Raw genomic sequence first — 27,855 nt, 5'->3', positions numbered from 1 at the left:
TAATTCAGTCTATCAAATCATAAAAGCAGAATTTATATTCCCGTTAAACACTACACCTACCTACCTACATCCATGTACATCTTTGATTGTCGCCTCGGTGCAAATGAAAAAGGACATGTTCGAGGAAAAAAAAACGAGAACTGCTCGGATCTATTTTTCGAATCGATTCATCTAAAAGATTCGACTCTAAAGAATGGATTTCTACTGTACGGGTGCGCGAGTGTGAGAAGGACAGGCAGAAATTTTACAAGGCGAAGTCCGTGATTACTGGTAGACTGGATGTGAACATTAATATTTGCCATTGCATAACGTAATTAAATCTATAGACTACAGTTTTATCATTGACATTTTCACCACTTTTGATGAGAAGCGCACCAGGATGAGATGAGTTTACTGCACATCAAACTCGGTGACAGCTGTCATGAATAAGTGAAACATAAAGAAATCTGTTGGCATGAATACTATAGGAGTTTCATTTTTGGATCCGTTGGATGATTATGAGATTATTCATCAGATCGGGAGCGGCACCTATGGAGATGTCTTTAAGGTGAGAATGAAGCTGTTGTTTTTTAGGTGACCATTTTTTATGTTTTAAGATTTAATCTACTGTTTAATGCATGCTTAAAGATGTTAAAACACAAACACCTCGCCTTTTGGGTTACTAGCACGAATCTACCAGAAGACCAGAAATTGCATTACCATTCTTTGGACATGGTAGCCTATCAGTGCTTTGTTTTTAGACATAGCCTATTTTATGGTGCCTTGGGAATATGATTTTTCAGTATCATGTTAAATGTCAAGTTACCATCTGATGTCTTATTGTACCACGGTCCTTTGCACGTTTTTAAGGGGAATCTTGCTGATATCGACATTTATTTTATTTTTATTTTTTACTTAATGTCCTGGCTTGTATATGCTGAATATTTCAAGGAACCCGAGTCATGATATTACTTGACTGACTGGACTGTTTAGTTTTCTAAAGTGATAGTACTCGTGTGCAAAGACACACACTCCATCCAACACATTAAACACTAATAGATGCACACAGACATTATGTTACACCTTGGTCCCCATACTATTTATTTTTATTAGCTTATGTCTAAATGTCTTTATTAGGGCATCTAGGTCATTCTGTTCAACAAAATATATTTTAACAATCTTCAATAATTATCCAACATGCATAACAGCCCTTTCCAAACAGAAGTAAAAATAGATGTGATATAAAGTAGTTTGTGATTTTAAGGATAGCATATGGTTGGCTCAGAAATTTGACTCGACTTACAGTAAAAGAGATATTTCTAGCTCAACCCCATAATTTATGGAATGTTACAAATCTTGACCTTAAAACCAAGACTCTCGCAGGTGTGGTGTTATTCTTGAATAAGTTCATAAAGTGCAAACTGTTTTCTGACGCTTTTATATACGTTTGCTGAAGTAATGTGGAGATTGTGTCACTCTTGCAATCTCTAACACAGTCCACTTTATCATAATTCAGTGGGTGAGCCAACAACACTTACAATGCCCATCACACAATGCACAAAGAATCCTTTCTAGTGTCCTCAGCTCTCCCAACTTTGAGTCAGAAAGTTCTCAAGATCTAAAAATATTTCATGGTGAGGATTCCCAGCTGCCATCGAACAAAACAGTCTGTTTTGCATTTGATGGACTTGTCAGGTCTGAGCATGCCAACATGAAAAATAACAAACTTTGGGGATTTTTTGGCCACGGTGTGGGCAGATACCGAAGCTGAGCCATTGTTCTTGGTTTGTGGCTGCGTTATTTCAGGTTGTACAATTAAACCATTAAGTGAATGTTGCACTGTCGCTTTAGTCATGACAGGAAGCTCTCTGGCTTGCCAGGAAAAACAACAGGAAGGCTGCTCAGTGAAGTTCCAGGTTTTGTCCAGAAATGCCCGATTTTGTTATGTTTATGAGTAGCCCAAAGCAAAAATGGAGGTTGATTTTCCTTGTTAACTTTTTTTTTTTTTTTTTGATGGTTCATATACACAATATTGTGGCTTTTTTCTAAGTCTTGGTTTTGTTTTTGGGGTCTAGAATAGATTAACATGCTTGAATGTTCAAAAACCGTACTTTTCACGTTTGTTGCAGCACCTCTCTTCTCAGTCTGTCAGTATCGCTCTGGGGTGCGTTTCCCAAAAGCATCGTTAGCCAACTATGGTTACAAGTTGTTGTCTGCATAGTTCAACGAGTCAGTGTTTCCTGAAACCATCGCTCCAACGAACATTCACAAACAGCATCGCAAAGTTGTGTGGTTGGAACGACAGCTCTCGAATTGAAGCATATTTTCTTGTTTTTATAACATGTGGACTTAATAAATCCTTATCTTGAGCCAAATAAGCAAGCTGACATTCAGTACAATCAGTATATTTAATTTAGAAGACATACAAAAGTCCTTTATGTCTTTTAGTTTGTCAATAGATATAAAGCACCATTTTTGAAGAGTGCGAATGCGCTCTACTACATAAGAACGAGCCAATGATTGAATCTGGAAATAAAGCAAATTACTGAGACAAATATGAAATACTCCTCAGATGACATGTCCATAATTTATAGCAAAACATCCCATATTAATTTGATCTCAAACAGATTCATTAAAAGTTATTACTCCATCACCTGTGTGACATCATTAACCAACGTGGTTGAACGACCAATTTGCGACAATACGGTTTCGGTAAACAGTCGTGATTAGCTAGTTGATTTCTTCAACAATGCATCATTATGGTAGTGAAGCAGCGAGTTACGTTATTGTATGGGAAACACACTCATGTTTAGTTCCTTTCTTTATGAAGCCCCTCCTTCTGAAATGCACAATGTGCTCTGATTGGTCAACCTCTTTGAGCATGTTTCAGAAATGTCATGCCCCTTAACCGCGAGTTTCAACACTCCACTTCAACACTTTTTTTTTTTTTTTTTTTTGCGTATGCCTTGGGTGGTGATTATTTAAAGGAGGAAATTTGTGACGAGTTTGTTCCCGGAAAGAAAACTGAAGACTACAATGGAGGCGTTTCATTGGGTGCAGAAACAGTGCACACTTATAGAGAGAATAACTCCCTTTCTGGAGTGACTTTGTGCTTTGTAACTTTGCAGACCTTTTTCATGCTCAAACAGCAACATTAATTGAATTATTTAGTGCAACAAACACTAAAGAAATTTGTAAATGTAAAAAAAAGATAATAGTAAACCTTTAAATAAACCTATCTGTATGCATAACACACATTTACTATGCATGTGTTTCCTCATTCCATTCCAATGCTAAAAGAATTTGATGAATCTTTGGCAAATGGTGATAGTGTTTTTATAGTAACTTGATGGAATCTAGACCGTATGATACTGCACTCATAAGAGTGTTTAACTGATGGTTCAGTCTCATACGATGAACATCAGGTCTTGGCAATGGCAACAGAACAAGGTTACAGTGAAGGACACAGCATGCTGCCACTGACACTAGGATATTTGTCACTAAGATGCCTGCCAGGAGAGCTGGATCCGTTCCTGGATTTTCTAAAGCATCCCAAACATTTCACCAAAGTAAACATGGCCTTAAAGTCACTTTTATTCACCTCTGTGTTGCGTCTGCTGTGACAAGATTTTCATGTCAAATAAATGCTGTTCATTAAACATTCAAGAATGCTGAAAAAATGGATCATGGTTTCCATAAAAAAAGAATATTAAGCATTTTCAACATTGATAATAGTAAGAAATATTTCTTGAGCAGCATATCAATATATTACAATGATTTCTGAAGGATCATGCACTGAAGACTATGCTGAAAATGACTGGAATAAATTTCATTTTAAAATATATCACAATAGAAAACAGTTATTTTAAATTGCAATGATATTTCAAAATATGCTTTTACTGTTTATTTTGTTCAAATACTGTAAATGCAGCTTTGATGAGAAAAATAGATCTCTTTTGTAAAAATTTCAATGACAGTGTACTATGGACTTAATATAAAATGAACATAAAATGTGTCTGTGCACAAATAATGGCTTTTTTTACAGCAGTTGAAATGGCTCTTCTGATTTCACAGTCAAAATTATCAGTTTTATAATTCACATTTTCGTAAAAGACAAAGTACGATCTGACTTTCCTGTTCATCGTGTAATATTTTGCATTTTCTTTCAGGCTAGAAACATTAGGAGCTCAGAAATGGCTGCTATCAAAGTTGTTAAATTGGATCCAGGTGTGTGAGTAGTTTTAATGTTATACACATTTGAATAGGTTTGCATAGAAGATGTTCATGTGTTAGTGGTGTACCGTAGAGAACATACAGACAACATTCAGAGGCTTGTGCCGTTTCTAACAAATCCCTCAAAATTATACAGGCTTTATTGGATTTATTCCTTGCATGAAGGATTTATATGATAATGAGCGCTATATTTACACATAATTATAGTTCTCAAAAGCCTCCCTGTCAAGACATTTACTAGTAAAACTATTTTTAAAATGACTGGGCTCACATGAAGTAATGATTGATTATATTTTAGTTACCTTTACACTGCTCTCTATCTGTTTCCAATCTGTCACTCTGAAGTAAAAGACTTTATAAAAAAATATTTAAAACATTTAAAATATTAAAAATATTTAAATTTAAAAATATTACTTAATATTAAAAATATTTAAAAATTAAAAATATTTAAACTTTTAAAATTTAAAACAACTTAAAAAATATTTTTGTGATCACAACATTTTTTTCTCAAATCAACTTAAATAATTTATGTAGTTCAGATAACAAAATATTTTGAGTTTCTGATGATTAAATCAATCTCCTTCATTGCATTAACTCAGTTTTTCAATTTCAATTAGCTTAAAATTTTAAGGCAACAAGGTTACTTCATTTTTTAAGTTAAAACAACAATATTTTTTACAGTATATTTAAAGTCTCCAAAAGTCTACCAAAAAATATTGTTGGTTTAACTTAAAAAAATGAAGTAACCTGGTTGCCTTAAAATTTTAAGTTCATTGAAATGGAAAAAGTGAGTTAATACAATGAATGAGATTGATTTAATCATCAGAAACTCAAAATATTATGTTATCTGAACTACATAAATTATTTAAGTTGATTTGACGAAAGAAAAAATGTTGTGATTACAAATCATGAAAATATAGTTTTACAGTGTGTGTATTGTGGTTCAGTATGCACTCTTTCTCTCGTTCTTTCTCTCCTTCTTCAGGTGATGACATCACCTCCATCCAGCAGGAGATAACAATGATGAAGGAATGCAAACATAAGAACATTGTGGCCTATTATGGCACTTACCACAGGTGCAGTAATGTTTGCGCATTGCCTGGTATTTCTCCAGTAGTTGTCAGGGCATAGAAAGGTGCATTCCACTACATGTTTTATACGAGTTACACAACCACATACGAAGCACAAATCACCGAATAGGTTCTGTACATAGTTGTCGACACATGTCAGCACATGCTCTAGATGACTTGTGCATTCCTGAATTACAGTATATTTCCGTGGCATGCGTTCCTACTCACAAGCTTTCATTATGTTTATGAGATTCTTGTCATGTAAGTTATGGGTGTGTGCATATGTATCTATTAGAAATGTTTTGTGTGCAAGGACTGTGCACTGAACTGTTCATTTTTTCAGGAATACTAAATTGTGGATTTGCATGGAATACTGTGGCGGAGGATCGTTGCAGGATATTTACCAAGGTATGCACTGTATAAAATTAGGCCTGGTTTCACAGACGGATGAGGCCTTAGTTCAACTATTTAAGTCACTTTTTTAAACATGCCAAAAAACATTACCGGTGTGAATTTTGAGACTAAATAATGGAACTGACATATTTTAAGATATGCCAGTGAAAGTTGCTTTCAGTTATAAAACAGCTCAAACATGCATTGTCTGTGACAAGATACTGGGCATTAGTATCTTATGCAAGCATGACTATGGGGAACTGTTATTATTATTATTATTAATATGCCTTTAACCGCTGTGAGAGTTAATATAATATGCTCTTTGCAGTAACTGGACCTTTAAAGGAAAAACAGATTGCTTACGTCTGCAGGGAAACACTCCAGGTAAGGCTATTTAATTATTTAAAAAGATCGTTCAATCTTTCTCAATGACACGTCCATTCGTTTTGAGAAGACTTCTGTTCTTGTCTTTTTCTCAGGGGTTGAATCATCTCCATGAGACAGGCAAAATACACAGAGACATTAAGGTGAATGAGGCTTTTCTATGACAAAATGTACTCTACTGGTCAAAGGTTTGGGGTCGCTAAGATTTTTTTTCTTCATGTTTTTGATAAAATCTCTTTATTGGATCAAAAATATTACAGTATACATATATATTTTGAAATGTAATTTATTCCTGTGATGCAAAGCTGATTTTCAGCATCATTACTGCAGCTTTCACTGTCACAGGATCCTTCAGAAATCATTCTAATATGCTGATTTGCTGCTCAATAAATATGTCTTATTATTATCATTATCAATGTTGACAAATATCATAAATGCTTCATATTTTTGTGGAAACATTGATGCATTTTTTCAGGATTCTTTGATGAATAGGAAGTTCGAAGGAACATTTATTTGAAATAGAATTTGAAAAAATGTAAAGTATTTACAGTCTCTTTAGATCTATTTTATATGGAAGCTTGTTTCCGACACTGAATAAAATAAATAAATAATTGCGACTTTTTTTCTCACAATTGTGAGATATGAAGTCAGAATTGTGAGAAATAAATTCGCAATTGCAAGATCTAAAGCCGCAATTATGAGAAATAAAGTCACAATTGCGAGATATAAAGCCACAATTATGAGAAATAAAGTCGCAAGACTTTTTATCTCACAATTCTGACTTTTTTCTCTCAATTGCGAGTTTATATCTCGCAATTTTGCCTTTATAATACATAATTGTGAGTTTATATCTCGAAATTCTGGGATCTTTTCTCAGAGTTGTGAGATAAACTCGCAATTGCGAGTTATCAGGCCAATTCAAAGGGAAAAAAGAGACTTTCCCCCCCTCAGAATAGTTTATATCTCACAATCCTGATGTTACAACAGGCAATTGGAAGAAACAAGCTTCCATAATTTAATGTATCCTTGCTGGACAAAAGTACTAATTTCTGTTCAAAAAAATCTTTCTGACCTCTAACTTTTGAAGAGTAGTATTGGTGATTTCCAAATAGTTAAATAAAAATATGAATCTCTATTCTGATTTAGGGAGCTAACATTCTTCTTACTGATCGAGGAGATGTCAAATTGGGTAAGTGATTGGATGTGTTATTGAACCCTAAAGTACACAGTGCACATTATAGATTATTGTATCGGTCTCTCTCTCTCTCTCTTTGTAGCTGATTTTGGGGTTGCGGCTGAGATCAGTGCCTCTGTTGCCAAGAGGAAGTCCTTCATAGGAACTCCCTACTGGTGAGCCGTCTGAGAAGAGAGTCTGCAGAATTACACTCAGAATTTTCTTGTTTTGCTGCTATCTCTTATGAATGCTACTGTTTATTTATTTATTTAAAAGGGACAATGCATATTAATAGACATCTTAGCTTTTCAGCAATGTAAATATGCCAGAATTAGCCCCAGGGCTACTTTCCATCTGCAGTCCCCCGTCAGGTCATCACAGACAAAACAAGGCTAACATTTAAGTTTAAATAAGATGCTACACAGTTTAAATACTTCATGAAATATGAAGCACAGTTGCTACTGTAGGAATAGTTTGCCCAAAAATGAATCATTTACTCACCCCTGTGTACTTTCAACCTGTATTAGTCTTTTTCTTCCATGGGACAGAAAAGAAGAAATGTTGAATTATGTACTGACCAGGTGTATTCACCAAAAGCATTGTATGCCTACATATGCACTAATGATCTTTATGATCATCTTAGGTTATCGAATTTTTTAGTGAACTATTTAATGGATTTAAATGGATCTCTTTATACCAAAAATTCTGCAGTAGATACAGAATATCTACACTGTCGTCAGTGAGATTTGTGAGACATGTAAAATACTCTTTTCAAAAAAGTAAAAAAATATAAATTTCAAGCTTTCTATACAAGTTATTCAACAAAGAATTCAGGGAAAAAACTAACCCGTTTTTCCACAAAAATATTAAGCTGTTTTCAACATTAATGATAATAATTATAAATGTTTCTTGAGCAGCAATGATCAGAATGATTTCTGAAGGATCATGTGACTCTGAAGTCTGGAGTAATGATGCTGAAAATTCAGCTTTGCATCACCGAAAAAAAAAAAAAAAACATTTTAAAATATATTCAAATAGAAAAGTTTTTTTTTTTTTTAATTGTAATAATATTTTTGATTAAATAAAAATGCTGTAGATTACAGTAAAAAATGCTACCTTGTTGATCATAAGAGATTTGTGTTCAAAAACGTTTTAAAAATCTTACAAATTCCAAACTTTTACAGTAAATGTATGGACAGACAGACAGACAGACAGATAGATAGACAGACAGACAGACAGACAGACAGATAGATAGATAGACAGATAGATAGATAGACAGACAGACAGACAGACAGACAGACAGACAGATAGATAGATAGATAGATAGATAGATAGATAGATAGATAGATAGATAGATAGATAGATAGATAGATAGATAGATAGATAGATAGATAGACAGATAGATAGACAGACAGACAGACAGACAGAAAGGCAGGCAACCAGGCAGAGAGACAGACCCTTTAATTTGTACATTACCCTGAAATTGAGTTAGACTGCAGGATGTGATGTATGTAATGGAAATGTTTCTTATTTTGTCAGGATGGCCCCTGAGGTGGCTGCAGTGGAAAAGAAGGGTGGATATAACCATCTGTGTGATATCTGGGCAGTGGGCATCACTGGCATAGAGCTGGCAGAGCTACAGCCACCTATGTTTGACCTTCATCCCATGCGGTCAGAATGACGCATCTAAATCATTTACCAGAACAGAAAATACCCCACGAAGCGTTGTTGTTGTTGAACTGAGGTTTTCTTCTTTTTTTTCTGTTGTAGAGCTCTGATGTTGATGTCTAAGAGCAGCTTCCAGCCTCCCAAACTAAAAGACAAGAGCAAATGGTGAGATTCAAAAACCTCACAGAAAGAAAAGTCAAAGAAAAGTGCGACGTTTACTGTGAGTCGCTGACATGATCTGTGAGAGGGTTGTGTCCTTGTTTTTGCAGGTCTGCGGGTTTCCACAGCTTTGTGAAGATGTGTTTGATCAAAAGTCCTCGCAAGAGGCCGACAGCAGAAACTCTTCTCCAGGTGACAGAAGTATCAAAGTTAATATTTGTGTTTGTGTTGCTGCTGAATATCACGTACATAACAACTTTCCTCATGCGATCAGAAGACGGGTTGAAGCTTTCAAGGCACAATTTTTAAATAATGTTTTTGAATGAAGTCTAGGGCTGATATTTATTTGATCAAAATACAGTCAAAATAGTAATATTGGGAAATATTATTACAATTTATAATAACTGTTTTCTATTTTAGCATATTTAAAAATTGTAAAAAGAAGTACCAGCACATTTTCTGTTAAGTTTACGGCCATTTCCTTTGAGGCTACAACACAATACAACTCAAATCATAATTCAAATCGTGTGGCAAAAATACTTAATTTCTTAATTTTGTCAGACAGTAGCTATTCAACCGTGATATTTTTTTTTTCAGGATTCTTGCAATGTTGCCGCATATCACTATAAAGATAACTGGTCATAAAATAAGCAACCCCAGATTTGAAAAATAAATATTATAAAGCCACTAATAATTTATCACTATTTATATAACATCAATATTTATAATTGAAATGATTTGAGTCATTACTTTTTATTAATCCAGTTAAAATTGATAGTTAGCAGAGCTTAGATAGAAGAAAAAATCCTAATTGTACAATAGTTCTATTAATTTTTTTATATTTCTAGAAAAGTTGATTATTGTTGCTTTCTCTCTCCCCAGCACCCGTTCGCAACGCAGTTACTGACCAGAAAATTGATGATTGAGCTACTGGACATGGCAAATAACCCAGACCTCCACCATCCCTCCAGTCCCGAGGAGAATGAAGAGGTGAGAGGTGTCCTCTGGCTCACAAATGAAGCATTTGTATACTAAACTTCTTCTGCTCCTTATGCATAATTAGGCCTATGGTAATTCTGGCATGACATGAATACAGTATCGTTCTGAAAGTTTGATTTAATTTCATCATGAATCATTAAGCAAGAGATGCCGAATTTCCTAAAAAGCCTTCTTGAGCTTTTAAGCCTTACTTAAAACTTGAAGTATTTTTTCTTGGATAAGATAAATAAAGTATAATGAACATGAAGAGAAGCATATGATACAGGATTATTGGGAAATTTTGCCCTGATTTAAGAAGTCAAGTGTTTTTTTTTTTTTTTCTTTTTCAAAAATGCATGTCAGAGTTCAGTTTGTCAAAGTGTACAAATATTTGTAGCAGCAATATTGGTGTGTGTTTGTGTGTGTGTTAAAGGCAAATGACACAGCTCCGGATAAAATCCAGTCTAAAGGGAATCATATGCCAGTGGAAAGGAGTTTGTCTGAAGAACAGTGTAAGTTCTAAAACACACAATTCAGTTAGCATACATTTTTTATATTATTCGTAATATTTTATAGATTCTTTTTTTATATTAATCAGCTTATAATTGTGCCTAATTATTCCTAGTGTCCAAAATCTACTGGCAGCCTTGTCAATTAATAGTGTGTATATACAGTCTATCTATCTATCTATCTATCTATCTATCTATCTATCTATCTATCTATCTATCTATCTATCTATCTATCTATCTATCTATCTATCTATCTATCTATCTATCTATCTATCTATCTATCTATCTATCTATCTATCTATCTATCTATCTATCTATCTATCTATCTATCTATCTATCTTGTTATCATTAAGTTGTTTTATGTACTATACTATATACTGTTACACTATACATTATCTTCAGTGATAACATTAGGTTCAATGGGGTTCTATATAGAACCAAGGGTTCTTTAAAGAACACTTTATGGCAAAAAGGTTTGGAAAATATTATGAAAATGTCTTAATTTTATAATACTTTATTATGTTACATAAATAGGTTATTTTTCATTTCATTAAAATTTTAAATAAATCAAATCCTTAAAAATCATCCCATGAGGGGAACCCCTAAAAAGGTTCTAATATTTACAATATATATATATATATATATGACGGAACCCTTTAAGGTTCTACTTAGAACCTTTTCTTGTACTGAGTATAGCTTTAATTCGAACATTTCATGTTGGTATACACTGTTTAGCAATCATACATTGTCTGTAGAAATGGAGTAATGACCTTATTTCTATTTGTCTTTAATGTTTAATGTGTTTTATGATTATCACTTCATTTTCTAAAGTTCACTGCCACTCCAAAGTCAGTGCCATGTCTATTTTCACTGCAGCGTGTGCATGATTAGAAAGTTGAATGTATGGATGTGTTGCTTTAACAAGGCTGCTATTGAGCATAGCTTCAGTGATGTCAATAGGCACACAACACATAGAGCTGGTACTGTTTAGCACACGTCTATGGCATGTCCTTCTCCATCCCCCTCACTCACTCACTCGTGTGAACTGGATCCAGTGGTCACATTCAAGGCGAAGCGGAGAGTGCTATGCGTGCGTGTGTGTGTGTGTTATCGTTTGGCAAGTCGATGCCATGATTACTGAGAATCCATTGTCACACATCTTGACTGTACGATTACAGCATTCACAGGCAGACGGACAGAATTTTTTGAAAATTTTTTGATATTACATTAAAAAAAAATGCTGGATGGAAACGCCAAGCCTTCATGTGTATAAGAGACTCATTTGAAAACATTAAAAACATTCAAAAGGTAGTACAAATATGTAAATAAGTGAGTAATGTGTTTGTTTGTTTCAGTTGACCAGGTGAAGTTTACCCCTCCCAGGAGGAAAGAGACTGAACCCTATCCCGACCTGGTCAGTTTTATTGTTCTCACATACACACAAACCACACACTTCATAGAGTATTCTGTGTCATAATTCATGGTCATCACTCAGAAAAGTATGTTTATATTAGGGAACATGTGATGATTGGAGCATATCTGGAGATGAACCAGAGTCACCGTAAGTGTTGATTGATTGAAACTGACTTATGATTGCATTATGGTTTTACAAATTTTTTACAACCTTTCATTTTAACTGCATTCATTGCTGCAGGGGTCTTTTGGAAAGTGTAGAAGAAGAGTTACAGCAGAGGTGACGCACGTTTTTGTTCTGGCGCCATCTTGTGGAGTCGCAAATGCTGACAGCTATTTTTATGAATTGTTTATTAGATTTTTGTTACTAGATATCAAGTTTATAGTAAAAGTATAATATCATTTGAGTAACACTTTACAATTAAGTCTCATTAATTTAACATTAGTTAATGGATTAACTAAGATGAGCTAACAAAAAGCTATATATTATTGCTGCATTTATTAACCTTTGTTAATGTTAGTTAATAAAAATATTCAGTTTACTTCACACTGCATTAACTAATGTTAACAGATTCAACTTTTGATCTTAAAAATGTATTAATAAATGTTAAGATCAAGAAAAATAAATTCAACCATAGTGTAAAGTGCTACCTTTTTATCTTTTAATATATATTATCTTTGGTTTATATTATATTTTTTAAACTGGAGCTGATAATTTGCACTGTGTGTGTACATATATGTGACAAAGATCTTTCTCTTTCAGGAGTTTGACAGTAAAAAGACTCTCGTCTTTTGAGGTATGGAGTTTGAGAAATTGCGTTAATGATTATGAAAATGTAAGTAAAGATGTAAATGGTTTCTGATGTTTCACAGTGGAGTAAGAGGAAAAGTGGACTGTTCAGCCCACCGCCCGTCTCTGCTACGACATCACTTCCTCCCATGAGCTCTTTAGACTCTGATCTGAAGGACAAGGACCTTACGCTGAGACCTAGTGCTACTCTATGCCCTGAAACTGTATTAAGTCCAAAACCAGGTATTACCATCATCCACACATACAAGATACTTGGATAAATTCGCCATGAGTTTTAAAAGATTTCTCTCTTTGTGTTTTGTCAGTGCTGTCGAGGTGTTCAGCTAGTCAAGATGTGCGGCAGTGGTGCAGTGACCCTTGTGTTCCTGACAGTAAAGATACACAGGGACAACAGAGGACTCTTACAAGGACTCTCAGCAGAGACACGGCTCTCTCCCCGGAGTGGAGCACCATGAGGAAGAAAACAGAGGACTCTGTGAGTTATTCAATGTTGAATGTTACAAATAACAGACTTACACTAATGTGTGCTTATATGCTTATATTTTATGTCTCAGCTACATTCATTTCCTTATACATCATTTATCAGTCACAATGTCGGACATGAAGAACTGACTTCACATACATACTAGGGCCATGTTTACTAACAGCTTGCGCCAATGCAAATGCTTTTGGCATAAAAAACTGCTGTCAGGTTTACTAAAGACACGCAGTGAGAAATTATCTATGAAAAATGGACAGAGATATGTTGCATATGCATTTGTAGGACATTCCCTGTCAGACTGCTACATTTATAGGCAAAGAGTATTTAAATAAATCAATTTACAAATTGCCAATTTAGTGGTATTTAGTGGTGTTCTTCTAAAAAAGCATGTCTTAAAGGATTAGTTCACTTTTGAAAAAACTTTTGCTGATAATTTACTCACCCCCATGTCATCCAAGATGTCCATGTCTTTCTTTCCTCAGTCGAAAAGAAATTTAGGTTTTTGATGAAAACATTCCAGGATTTTTCTCCATATAATGGACTTCAATGGGAACCGGATGGTTCAAGGTCCAAAAGACAGTTAATAACTGTTTCAGATGCAGCTTCAAATGTCTTTAAACGATATCAGACGATGAATAAGGGTCTTATCATGCGAAACGATCGGTTATTTCAAAACTTATTCCAAAAATGTAACTTTTCTAAGGACAAATGCTAGCCTTGTAATATATTATGAGGCGCGTTTGCAACGTCACGTAATACGTAATTACGTTCAAAAGGTCACGGGCGACGTAGCCAGAAGTACAGAGTCAGAGTGTTTACAAGTTGAACGCATAGGTTGAACGTGAAAACTAACTCAAACGCCGTTTACAAAAAAGGAATTAAAAGGAAAAACAACGATGTCGGACGATTTGGATTCTGTACTGCCGGCTACATCGCCCGTGACCTTTTGAACGTAATTACGTATTACGTGACATTACAAACGCGCCTCACAATATATTACAAGGCTAGCATTTGTCCTTAGAAAAGTTATATTTTTGGAATAAGCTTTGAAATAACCGATCGTTTCGCATGATAAGACCCTTATTCATCGTCTGGTGTCGTTTAAAGACATTTGAAGCTGCATCTGAAACTGTTATTACCACTATCTTTTGGACCTGAACCATCCGGTTCCCATTGAAGTCCATTATATGGAGAAAAATCCTGATTTTTCTGAATCCTGTCATGATTCTGCCTTCTTGTCTTTGATTTTTCTCTAGTCGTGAGGCAGGATCATGACAGAATCATGTTTTGTGTGCAAGCGCATGGCCTGTTTGGGCCATGTGCTTGTGTTGTCTCGTTAACTTACCCCGCCCCCTTGTTATCCTAGTCTTGTGATTATTGTCTAGTCAGTTTCACCTGTCTTTGTCATTAGTGTTCCCTTTATAATCCCCTTGTGTTTGCTGTCCTTTGTCGGTTCATTGTGTGAAACCTGCCGTGAGAGCTGTTTGTTGTTTTGTAAAGTTTGCAGTGAGTAATTCCTTGAGTTAACTGTTAATCTAGAGTCTGTTCGAATCTTAGTATTGTTCGTGCCTTGACCCCAGTCTAAGTCTAGTGTTTTCTACCCAGTCTTGTTTTGCCCCCTCGTGGGTTTTATTTTCTGTTTTGTCTTGAATAAATTCTGTGTTGAGCTATCAGTCTGCTTTTGGGTTCGTCTATCCTCCCACTTCATAACAAATTTAGCCACCCCCATGTCATCCAAGATGTCCCTGTCTTTCTTTCTTCAGTCGAAAAGAAATTAAGGTTTCTGAATCTTTTTTCGTGTCATTTTGTTCATTCAACAAACAAAATGAATGAGTTGACTCGGGAAAAGATTCGTTCATTTTGATGAACGAGTTCGAACAACGCGCATCACAGAACAGAGCAAGGCGAACATTTGAGCTTATAAAACTTAAACTTTGTTATTTATTTTTTAAATGAGCGATCGTTCCGCTTGATAAGACCCTTATTCATCGTCTGGAATCGTTTAAAGCCCTTTGAACAGTTTGCACTGAAACTGTCTTTTGGACCTTGAACCCATTGAAGTCCATTATATGGAGAAAAATCCTGGAATGTTTTCATCAAAAACCTTAATTTCTTTTTCGACTGAAGAAAGAATGACATGGACATCTTGGATGACATGGGGGTGAGTAAATTATCAGCAAAAGTTTTTTTTTTTTAAAGTGAACTACTCCTTTAATCCTTGCTGGATGTTTCAGCACCATGGACAAAGCTCAAAAACACATTGCGTATGTTTTTATTTTTTGTTGAGTCACTAAAAGTATTACTGACCGACTAAAAGTGATCATTCAGAAGCTGTTCCTTGTTATTTTAACCTTTAATTCATAGAGAGCCGATTCTCACGGACTTCCTCCCACTCCCCAAGTCTATGTAAGTTTAAACACCTAATCACACCTTTTAAATATGTTAAACCTGGCTATTGCTAAATCTCAGTGTGACAAAACTTAACATAATAATACATAATTAATGACTAGTTTGTCATTAATGCACTTATCTATATCTATATGTCTGAATGTATCTTAAAGAATGTATTTACGAAAAATTGTAACACTTCATGTCGCATAGATGGGGGCCTGTTTTAGCAAAGTCTTTAATGGATGTCCACTGAAAATTCACTGTGCAGAGACATGGGTTTTGCCTAAAACCAGAGGTACATATTTCTGTCTATCCTACTACGTCAATGAAAATACAATCCAATTTAAATATAGGTTGTAGGTGTCAGTAATATAGAATCAGAATATTATTGTTTCTCCATAGATCAGTATTTAATTCTGGGGGCAGAGGAGGGTGTCTACATCCTTAACTTGAATGAGCTCCATGAAGACACCTTAGAAAAGGTACTGCTGTGCATGACAACACCATGATGTAGTGTTTGACCGTAAATAAACATCTAATTTGTTTTTTTTTCCACTGCAGTTGCTTCCACAGAGATGTACGTGGCTTTATGTCATGAACAATGTCTTAATGTCCATCTCGGGTATGTATTATTTTTTATAATTACATGGTTGAGGTTTCTGAAGTTGTGATGGGATACTATTAACAGCCATCCAGTATTTGACATTACAAACTGTGTTCCGGTTGCGTTTTCTAAAATTTCTTAAAGATATATTAAAGAATTTTCACTTGCTTAGACCATTTTTTTAGCCAAATATCTTAAACCATATTGCCATTATCTATTTTACTTTTAAAACTAATGCATTACAATATCGCCTTACTCCATAAAAAAGTAACTAATTGAGTTACTTTTTAAGGAAAGTAATGTGTTATGTTACTTTTTGTGTTCAGACCATGCGCTTAGATCGTTAAAATATGGCAAAGATTAAACTCTATTTAATCTTTAAATAACAATTTTAATTCCTTCGTTCAGGCTGAAGGAAATGAAAATTCACATCTGTACAGTAGAGGGCGCAGCTCAAACCAAAGTTACTTGAAAAAAGTAACTTCTGATTCAAATCTGATTAAGTAACTCGTGTGTTACTGGTCATGAGTTTCCTCTAGCACTGAAATCAATGACATTACTGTAAACATCCACTTGACTAAAAACTGAAGACAACATTTTAATAGAAATGTTTGTTTTAAAGGTTTATTTGTGGTCTAAGTGTAGTTACATGAAATTGAGAAAAACTCTAAAAGGTAATGTACAACTCTGTAGTCTTTTAACTTTTCTATTCTATTCTATTCTATTCTGTTGTTAGGTAAGTCCTCTCAACTCTACTCTCATCGACTGACGGCTCTGTTTGAGCAGCGAGGGCACTTGCAGAGGAAACAGAGCCACTTGTCCCTCAGCACCAACCGGTTCACTGAACGGATCATCCACAGGTCACATAAACCGAAGACTGACATCTTTAGTTTAATGATTCAGCTTATATGTTGTTTATTTGGAACTCAAATGAACCTTTTTACAGGAAGTTTGCGGTGTCAGTGAAGATCCCAGACACTAAGGGCTGTCGAAAGTGCAGTGTGGGTGAGAGCCATTTTCTGCCTGACTGACAATGGATCAATATTTGTTCATTAAATACCGATGCCTGTGTTTGCTGACCTCCTGTAATTGGCTGAGATGCAAAAAACCTGAACGATGATGATGAGGACAGGTCGTGAATCTCAAATGCACTTCTTGATTTTTCTTCCTCAGCTCGTAACCCATACACCGACAGCACGTTCTTATGCGCTGCCGTTCCCTCTGGACTTGTTCTGCTGTTGTGGTATGAACCGCTGCAGAAGTTCATGCACCTGAAGGTAATAATCGTAACCCTACAAAGCTGTTAACATTCGATACTCTAATATCTAAGGCCTCTAAATTATCAACATCAAAACTTTGCAAAACCACTTCCACATGCCTTCTGTTTTCTGATGAATAGTTTATATTTTAGCAAGTAAATTCTAAAACTGTCCACCTTCAGGTCCTGTTACTTGTGTCTTTTTGCTGTTTTTTGTATTTGAATGATAAGAATACATTTTAAATTGTTAGTAATAGAACAAATATGGTAATACGGAAGAGTAATAAAAAAAGAAAACCATCTGGAGATTAAAGTCATTATAATGCGAAATTAAACTCGTTAAATTTCGAGAAAAAAGTCGAAATACAATCTTGAGAATAAACTCATTAAATATTGAGATTAAAGTCATTATAATGCGAGATTAAAGTCGTTGTGTTTCGAGATAAAAAATGGTTGAAATTCGAGAAAAAAATTTTGAAATACAATCTTGAGAATAAACTCATTAAATATCGAGAATGAAGTCGTTGTTATGAGGAAAAAAATTTTTTCTCGAGATGTAACACATTTTTTCTCGAAACACGACTTTATTCTCAATATTTAATGAGTTTATTCTTAAGATTGTATTTTAACATTTTTTCTCGAAATTTAACTAGTTTTTTCTCGAAACACAACGACTTTATTCTCGCATTATAATGACTTTAATCTCGTGATGGTTTTATTTTTTTATTATTGCTTGGCCCTAATCCTTAAATATGACACTACTAATTAGTGTGAATGCTTCAAGCATTCACACTCTTGAAATCCAAATCTTTCTTATTATTCCGTATTCTTCCGTACGTTTTTCGGTCGCTTTCTTCTCCTCGCTACTTTGTGCTACAAAAACCATTCAAGTATCAAAATGTGCATCTTTTCAAGGACATGTGTGCTATTACTTTTCTTGTTTATAACCTTTATACTTTTTAAATTATTAAGCTTTTTGTGCATTTTTTTTAACATGGAAGTCAATGGAGAATTCTTCAAATTCTGCTTTATGCTCCTTCTGCTTTCAAAGCCTACAACTTCTGCATACTTTCAGCTATTTCTGTCATTTAAACTTTAAAATGTTGAGAAATTTGTAAGCTATTAAAGTTGTATTCAACTTTTTGATATCTATTATACTTTTTTCACAATCTCTACTTTAGTCTCACGATGTTTTTCAACCCGTTTCTGAAATTATAATGGGAGTGAATGAGAGAGACTGTTCAGAGCTAGAGCACGTGCTAGAGTGAGCCAGCTTGAAACCTAATGCTAAAAAATAATTTTTAAATCGCTGGCCTGGCCACAATTTTCACTCTTTGGGCATAAAATTATACTTGAAACGTAGGTATTTTTGTTGTGGTTCCTCTCATGTGTTTAGTAAATCCCTGGGACTTATAGTTTTTTCACTGTGTCCTTCCAAAGGACAAGAGTGACAGACATTCCTCCATTGGCAGCAATTATAAATTCAGGTCAAACTTTTGTGATCAGAGCAATACAAACCAGTTTTTTAACTTGCCAAAGTGGTCCCTTTTTTTAACTCTATCCACAAAAAAAATACATCACATCGTTCACAAAGGCCTTGTCTCACTCACGGTCAGGTCATTTCGCCAATACAACCTATAGTTTTGTCTCTATTGAGGTTTGTTCGAGGCCAAGTATCAGCAATTTTGGCCTCTGTCTAAATAGGAAAGCTGATTGCACAGGTGATGCTGATTAGCAAAGATCAAAGGGAGACACACATAACTGGTCCTGTGTTCTGATTGGTGGAAAGTCACTCAGCTCTTTTCTGAAGGATACTACAAGTTTTTGTTGCATTTATGCCTCTACTTCTCCTGTTCTCCCTCTCTCTTCCCTCCTCTTCTCCTCCTCCAATCCTCTACTCCTCCTGTCCTCCTATTCTACCCTCCTTTCATAATCTCTTCTCCTTTCTACTCTTCCTTTTATCCTCTTCTATCCATCTGCCTGTCTTAACTATTTGACTTTCTGTGTCCAAATGATCTATAATGATCTATCTATGTATAGACTATGTATGTATCTATCTGTGTATCTATCTGTGTATCTATCTATCTATCTATCTATCTATCTATCTATCTATCTATCTATCTATCTATCTATCTATCTATCTATCTATCTATCTATCTATCTATCTATCTATCTAATCCATCTATATTTCTAACTAATCTATCTTTCTTTCTTTCTAGATAATCTATCTTTCTTTCTAACTATACTATCTTTCTTTCTAAATAATCTTTTCTTTCTAGCTATACTATCTATCTTTCTAACTGATCTATCGTTCTTTCTTTCTAAATAATCTTTCTTTCTTTCTAACTATACTATCTGTCTTTCTTTCTAACCAATATATCTTTCCTTCTTTCTTTCTAACTAATCCTTTCTTTATTTCTAACTAATCCTTTCTTTCTTTTTTCATCCTTTCAAATCCATCTTTCTTTCTAACTAATTCTTTCTTTCTTTCTTTCTTTCTTTCTTTCTTTCTTTCTTTCTTTCTTTCTTTCTTTCTTTCTTTCTTTCTTTCTTTCTTTCTTTCTTTCTTTCTTTCTTTCTTTCTTTCTTTCTTTCTTTCAAATTCATATTTCTTTCTTACTAATCATTGCTTTCTTTCTTTCTTTCATCTATCTATCATCTATTTTTCTTTCTTTCTTTCTTTTTTCTTTATTTCTAATAATCTATCTATCTTTCTTTCGTTCTTTCTTTCTTTCTTTCAAATTCATATTTCTTTCTTACTAATCCTTTCTTTCTTTCTTTCAAATCCATATTTCTTTCTAACTAATCTTTCTTTCTTTTTTTCTTTTTATCTTTCTTTCTTTCTTTCTTTTTCTTTATTTTGAATAATCTATCAATCTATCTATCTATCTATCTATCTATCTATCTATCTATCTATCTATCTATCTATCTATCTATCTATCTATCTATCTATCTATCTATCTATCTATCTATCTATCTATCTATCTTTCTTTCTTTTTTTCTTTCTTTCTTTCTTTCTTTCTTTCTTTCTTTCTTTCTTTCTTTCTTTCTTTCTTTCTACCTAATTCATCTTTCTTTCTTTCTTTCTTTCTTTCTTTCTTTCTTTCTTTCTTTCTTTCTTTCTTTCTTTCTTTCTTTCTACCTAATCCATCTTTCTTTCTTTCTTTCTTTCTTTCTAATAATCCATCCATCTATCTATCTATCTATCTATCTATCTATCTATCTATCTATCTATCTATCTATCTATCTATCTATCTATCTATCTATCTATCTATCTATCTATCTATCTATCTTTCTTTCTAACTAACTAATCCTTTCTTTCTCACTAATTCTTTCTTTCTTTCTTTCTTTCTTTCTTTCTTTCTTTCTTTCTTTCTAACTAATTCTTTCTTTCTTTCTAATCCATATTTCTTTCTTTCTTTCTTTCTTTCTTTCTTTCTTTCTTTCTTTCTTTCTAACTAACTAATCCTTTCTTTCTTTCTCTCTCACTAATCCTTTCTTTCTTTCTTTCTTTCTTTTAAATCCATCTTTCTTTCTAACTAATTCTTTTCTTTCTTTCTTTCTTTCTTTCTTTCTTTCTTTCTTTCTTTCTTTCTTTCTTTTTTTCTTTCTTTCTTTCTTTCTTTCTAACTAATCCTTTCTTTATTTCTTTCTTTCTTTCTTTCTTTCTAATAATCTATCTATCTATCTATCTATCTATCTATCTATCTATCTATCTATCTATCTATCTATCTATCTATCTATCTATCTATCTACAGTCTATCTATCTATCTATCTATCTATCTATCTATCTATCTATCTATCTATCTATCTATCTATCTATCTATCTACCTACCCCCTGTCTTTCTCTACCTTTCTTTTTTGTACTCCTTTACTTCTCTACCTCTGTCTCTTTCTCTACCCCTATATTTCTTTACCTCTGTGTCTACATCTCTACCTCTCTTTACCTCTCTAAGTAAACTTGTAGTTTTCTACAATTTTTTGGATCTTGTTTTGCATTTCAGCTTATTAAATGCATTTGAATTAAGCTTTTTTTCTTTTTTGCTCTGTTTTGCTGTTGTTTGAACTGCAATATTTTTTTTTAAGCATTTCAGTTCAGCTTTTAAAGCATTCACACGCATATTCCGCAGGAAATGCAATTTTTCTAGTTTTATTTGTTCATCTCTCAGTCATCATTGTATAGCATTGCTTTTATATGTTTTGCCTCCATTTACAGTTTTTTTTATTCGCTTTGGTACTATTTTCACAAGTAAGGTGTACATTTTCAAAACTCTTAGTACAAAAATCCAAACTGATCACACTTGTAACGCAGCTAGTCATTCTTTCAAAACCTGATGTAATGCTTTCAGTCAGTTGCACATGTTTTCAGTCCACATAATCATTATTATAAGCATATTTTCGGTCAGTTTAGGTCTCAAAATGAAACGAGTGCTTTTTCCTTTTTGGGTATGAGGTCCGTATACTCTCGCTGTTCTATGTAAGCCATAAAAGCCTGATAAATAAAATACTCAACATTTGAACAAACTCTTTTTTCGATTGTTTAAGGTTTAAATAAACGGTTCCATTTTGTATTTGCATTTACTTGCATACACAATTTAACATTAACTTGGTTATGTTGAAGTTGAATTTACAGTTATGACATAGTAAAACAACATGTAACATCTTGTTTATTTGTGTATAATCATTCTCTCATTGCATTCTCCTTTCTTTTTCTCATTGAAGCACATTTCCGTGCCCCTGCCAGACCCACTGCCCATCTTTGAGCTGCTGGTGTTAATGTCAGATGAGCTTCCTCAGCTCTGTGTGGGCGTCCAGGAAAGCCCCGAACAGCAAAATGAGTGCCAGCTAAAGTTTGACATTATCCATCTAAATGGCATGCCAAACCCTCAGCCAGGTTAGTGAGTGACTGCGGGTCTCGCATGAAATCAGCAAAGAAAACATGAAAAAAAAAGTATATTGACAAGTGTGTGAATGTGTGATCTTTGTGTCTTAGACAGTAACACAATAAAAGCTGTACAAGTGACACAGTTGGACAGGGACACCGTTTTAATTGCACTGGAAAGTATGTATGATTTAAATGTGAATACTCTATTAAAACATAAACTGATTGTATTGTTAATTAAATATTGCTGTAATTTTCTAGAAACAGTGAAGATTGTCAATATGCAGGGTGTTCCCAGCAAGGAGTTAGTATCCAATCTGGATTTTGACTTCTCTATCGAGACTTTAGGTACAAACCTGACATATGAAAAAACACTATACGTTCACAATGACTTTTGACAAAACTATAATTTACAATACTGTGTTTTTTTTTTCAACAGTTTGTTTAGAAGAAAGTGTTTTAGCTTTCTGGAAACATGGGCTTAAAGGACGGAGTCTGCACAACTGCGAGGTAAAGTGTTGTTTTAACAGTTGATGCATTTACATGGACTAAAGATAGTCAGAGAATTTAAAGCATCATCGTGTTTTATCTTAGATAACACAGGAAATCACAGACGAAAGCCGAGTGTTCAAAGTTTTAGGCACGCACAGGTATTGACTTTCCTTTTAACTTGCATAAACATCTGATTTTGTTCTTGTGGATCTTACATATTTTTCTCAAATCTTGGTTTACAGAGACATCGTTTTACAAAGCACTCCGACGGAAAACCCTTCAGCCACTAACAATTTATATATTTTGACTGGTCACGAAAGCAGCTACTGAGGAAAACCGGTGGACAGGACCTGTAAATAACATGCATCACAAAAAGATGTGAAAATGCATGGTAATACAGGGACTTTAAGAACTGTGCACCATGTGTGTGTTGGAATTCGGTCCTTCAGTCGATCTTACTGGTACAGATTGTGAAGATACAGAAAGTAATGCCTTGGTTTTGGGCTTTTGTTTGTCCATCTACATGTGTTTTTGTCATAGTTGTCCATGAACTCTGAAATGACCTGGATTAAACAACTGTATTTAAATTAAAAAGATCATGTGATAATTTTGTGATGGAAGGATTGTGATAACTACTAATAAACTGATAAAGTGAAACCAAACTGTTCCAGACGCCACATGTTGATTCATCTGAGTATTATTTAATGCTATTTTGACATTTTAGGGAGAAAATGCCTTTCAGGGAGAATTTATCTTTTTTTTTGGACTAACCCTTTAACTTGTTATGATGAATTAAAGTTCAGCTTTTTCCCCACACAGTCCTGGAAACCTATACAAACTCATCGGTTACTTGAATTCTCTAATAAACATGAGGTCATGGAGCAGTTGTCATCATTTACTCTCACCCTCATGCCGTTCCAAACCCGTAATACTTTCGTTCATCTTCGAAACACAAATGAATATCTTTTTTGATCAAATCTGAGAGATTTCTGTCCCTCCATTGACAGCTACGCAACTACTACCACTTTGATGCTTCAATAAGTTCATAAAGAGATCGTAAAACTATTCCATATGAATTGAGCAGTTTTAAATTTTCTGAAGAGACACGATCGCTTCATATCATGAACAGATTGGATTTAGACTTTGTAATATATAGTGATAGAGGCTTTCCTGAAAATTTGCACTAAACTTCTCAATTCATATTAGTTTTACAATCTCTTTATGAACTTTTTAAAGTGCCAAAGTGGTAGTTGCGTTGCTGTCAATGGAAGGACAGAAAGCTCTCAGATTTGATCAAAAAGATCTTTATTTGTGTTCAGAAGATGACCGAATGTCTTACGGGTTTGGAACGACATGAGGGTGAGTAAATGATGACAGAATTTTCATTTTTGGGTGAACTATCCCTTTTAATTTTGTTGGTTAGTGTATATATCATTAACTGGGTCCATCCTCAAGAGGGAGCTAAAGCTTAAAAAAATTAAATAGCATAAAGCAAAATATAATAATAATTTAAGAACTCTTTTGGTTGAGTTTATTTGAGATTTTATTAATTTTTCAGAACATAACTACGGGACAATCAATTAATTCATTTTAAATAACACCAATAAGTTTGTGTATGTGTGTGTGTGTGTGTATACAGTTAGGTCCATACATTTTTTCAGGTATTTACCAAAACATATTCAAGCTATTATTATATAATTGATATGGGCTGAAAGTGCACACTCAGGTTTAATTTGAAGGTATTTAAATCATAAAAAGGTCTGGAGTTGATTGGATTTGACTAAGTGTAATATTTACATTTGGAATCTACTGCTGTGAACTAGGGATGCGCGGTATCCCGGTACTGCAATTTTTTTCAAACGGTACAATATCATAATTTTTTTTTTAATACGACATTTGATGCGCTGCTGTTTCGAAGTTCTCCGCTAGGTGGCAGTGAGCTATCTACACTGACGCCGCGGGTCACGCGCGAAACCGGCAAACGCTGACGAAGGAACACGATGGATCAAACCAGACGGGCTCTGAAACGAAGCTCATTCGAATTTGTACACGCCCGAAATCAATAAATAGAGAGAACAAAATGACTGAAATAAGGCATTACTTGACTACAGAAGTAGTGAGAAAAGTAAAAACAGGCCTCAAAGCACCACTCTGCAAACTTTGCTTTAAACGGGAGGCAACACATTAGATCTGGAGCACTCGTCCGTTGCTCATCGGCCTCATCCTGTCTTGTTCAAAGAGTTCAGAGATCGACAGGTGAGTTCATCATTCAACTGAACACTGAATAGCGCACATACATAAGAGCGTATCAATAAAATATGATACGGTAAACACGAAAGCTCAAATCTTCTTGCATGACACGCTAGAACCAATTCAGTTTAGGTCTCATAATTTGTGCACTTTCAAACAAACAAACAAGCATATTAATTTAAAGGGATAGTTCACCTTGAAATTAATTTTTGATACGTTTTAGCTTACCTCAAGGGCATCCATAGACATATACACTAGACCTCACCTGGGGGTTCTAAGCATGCGTCAAAACCGCCGCCATCTTGGAACAGGGGTCTTGTCATAGGAAGTAGCTAGGTAACGCTGCTATCTCTGCCTTTACTTCGAATTCATTGATGGTGGCGGACTTTTGTGCAGCGTATGAAGTTCACGGATAAAATCGGAACTAGGAAGAATGTATAAAAAAAAAATATAACATTTTTTTTCTTTCTGGAATCAATGATAAATACATGTCTGACCCTTGGAACAAACCAAAAAAACAAGAAAAATTGCATTCATGATGATTTATGGTGATTCTATTTGCGTTAGACCTGTGTCTACTACATTGACGCTGATGCATTAAAGTGGAGGGGCTCCCCTGTTTCAAGATGGTGGCTCTATTGACGCATTCGTTCCAATGAACTGCCGTATCCAAGGTGAGGTCTAGTGTATATGTCTATGAAGGGCATCCATAATGTAGGTGTCTTTGTTCCACAGTATTTTTAATTTTGATATTTTGAGGTCAAACCGTTCTTGTCTGTCAGTCATATAATGGAGGTATATGGGTTCATCCTAAGACATGAAACGAGCAGTTTGTGTGAGAAAACGAACAGTATTTATATAGTTTTTACCTTTAATCACATTCACGTCCAAGTGATCTGAAGGCACGGGCGCTTCGGTCTGCGCATGCGCTGGAAGTGATCTCTCTCGCGTGTACGTCACTCATTGTTTACACAGAGATTTCGGAAGTTTTACCTTTCACTGTGAAGATCTAAATATGTTTAGATCTTCACAGTGAAATGTAAAATTTCCGAAATCTCCTCGGAAATCTCTTGAACACGATCAAGCATGCATTTCGCTCGCTGAAGCAGGGCTCCAGACTAACTTTTTTTACTAGGAGCGCTGTTGCCCCTGACTGAAAATTTTAGGAGCACACTCAGAAAATTTAGGGGCACACCTTAAATCAGCTCGCAAAGCAATTATTCAAATTTCCCCCAAAACAACTGTAATACTGACAAATTCTATAATAATAAATAGACTTAACATTATGATATGCTGTTTTATTTCAAGTTCACAGGGCTCCAGACTCAAATTTGAAAGCAGCACCACCTCAACTGAGAACTCGCACCGAGTTCTACAAAAAAAAAGAAAAAAAAAAGAAGAAAAATCTAGTAGCACTGGGGCTGACAATAAATCACTAGGGTGTAGATGAAATTAACTTTAGTTATCATTTATAATGTCTTAGGCCTAATATTAAATAAAAAAAACTATTAATTTGAAAACATGGAGTGAAAATAGCCAATAAACATTATACTGTTTACAATGGTGTTATTATTTTTTAAATAAATGTTTAAATAAGAGTCTTAAAAAATCTTAAACATTTATTTTAGGACAATCTTTGAAGGATGAACAAAAAATGTGTTGGTCATCACATAAAAAATACAAAAAATAAAATATTTATATATGATATTATAGTTTTGATTTTGAAGTGCTAGAAAAAAGATGTGTAGTAGGCTACTTGTAAGTGTTTGACTATTTCTTCCACATTATCATATTTATGGTTAGAATTACTACATTAGCCTAAATCCATGGTGAGCTGCTGATTTAGTGGACTGAAAGCCTTCTATAAGTGTTTATCCTGGTTTCCACGTCAGCGCTGTTGATATGATAACTTATATAACTTACTTATAACTTACTATATATGGTTTATAAAAGAACTCTGCGCCGAATCGGAATGTTTGTCACTGGATCTCGTGGTGTTGATGTTATTAATTCTGAAGCGAATTCAATGGATTAATTCACTGGATCTCCTAACAGTGTCGCGTGAGCGAGATCGGCCCGCGACTGGCAAGTTCGGGGCTTTTTTTTAACTGTCAGTGGTTCTGGTCGCTGGTGCTGCTGCTCGACGGTCCTAATCACGAGTATCGTATTTTAGTTCCACTTTCATTTTGTTTGTATTCGCTGCTAGGTAACGAGTCGATAGATCGCTTATTGCTCAGACGCACGTAGCAGCTTGTGATATTTGTCTCCGTCTCTTTCCCACAGACGTTTATGCGCGCGATTCTTGTCACGGATTCATTGACGCGCCCCTTCCACGCTTAACCATGCGTTTAACGTGTGGCAAATTTACTGGTCGCACATGTGCGACTGGATGTAAAATTCAGTCGCACACTCTCAAAATTTGGTCGCAAAATGCGACCATTTGGTCGCAGTCTGGAGCCCTGTGAAGGCAAAACTAAAGGACAAATAAACAACTGAAGGACTAAAGGACGAACAAACAACAATTGAAAACTCTGATTGTGTGTCTATTAGTGTGCTCTTGCATATACTTAATGTAAAGTTGAGAAGAAAATATTACCTAATTTCTATAGTCTCATCAAGTGATCTATTTTTTCTTTCCAAAAGGTTACTGTTTTGCTCCACAGTCACATGTGTGATATATGTGGTTGCCTAAAACACCCACTCATGCACACTTGAATATGCGATGG

The 27,855-nt window shown here is 34.6% G+C and overlaps 1 protein-coding gene across 2 annotated transcripts; it reads left to right on the top strand.

The window, feature by feature from the left end:
• The first annotated feature begins 282 nt into the window (after window positions 1-282).
• map4k2 (mitogen-activated protein kinase kinase kinase kinase 2) lies at window positions 283-23,545 on the top strand. 2 transcript variants are annotated; one of them, XM_039658736.2, is made up of 32 exons: window positions 283-547; window positions 4,149-4,206; window positions 5,198-5,288; window positions 5,626-5,690; window positions 6,004-6,059; window positions 6,155-6,202; window positions 7,206-7,248; window positions 7,337-7,409; window positions 8,773-8,904; window positions 9,004-9,066; window positions 9,171-9,252; window positions 9,943-10,050; window positions 10,472-10,550; window positions 11,903-11,961; window positions 12,062-12,108; window positions 12,202-12,240; window positions 12,724-12,757; window positions 12,834-12,993; window positions 13,077-13,246; window positions 15,617-15,658; window positions 15,854-15,938; window positions 16,046-16,125; window positions 16,205-16,265; window positions 16,984-17,107; window positions 17,194-17,252; window positions 17,421-17,524; window positions 22,228-22,399; window positions 22,499-22,567; window positions 22,649-22,735; window positions 22,827-22,897; window positions 22,982-23,037; window positions 23,122-23,545. In XM_039658736.2, the coding sequence occupies exons 1-32, from the start codon at window positions 455-457 to the stop codon at window positions 23,207-23,209; spliced, it is 2,598 nt and encodes an 865-aa protein (XP_039514670.2). In that variant the 5' UTR covers window positions 283-454; the 3' UTR covers window positions 23,210-23,545. The 2 variants fall into 2 exon arrangements, with proteins under 2 accessions (XP_039514670.2, XP_088986293.1); XM_089130167.1 differs by lacking the exon at window positions 12,202-12,240.
• The last annotated feature ends 4,310 nt before the right edge of the window (window positions 23,546-27,855 follow it).

Source organism: Pimephales promelas, chromosome 1 (assembly GCF_988280905.1).
Source record: "Pimephales promelas chromosome 1, fPimPro1.hap1.1, whole genome shotgun sequence".
NCBI lineage: Eukaryota > Metazoa > Chordata > Actinopteri > Cypriniformes > Leuciscidae > Pimephales > Pimephales promelas.
The sequence above is the reverse complement of the archived record's forward strand: the minus strand, read 5'-3'. Positions and strand labels throughout refer to the sequence as shown.

Excerpts from the sequence above, each read along its gene's own strand:
- map4k2 (XM_039658736.2), top strand. The coding sequence starts at position 455 with ATGAATACTATAGGAGTTTCATTTTTGGATCCGTTGGATGATTATGAG. Across the intron at positions 7,410-8,772 it reads TTCATAGGAACTCCCTACTG|GATGGCCCCTGAGGTGGCTG; the intron begins GTGAGCCGTCTG and ends TTATTTTGTCAG. Across the intron at positions 11,962-12,061 it reads CTGAACCCTATCCCGACCTG|GGAACATGTGATGATTGGAG; the intron begins GTCAGTTTTATT and ends TGTTTATATTAG.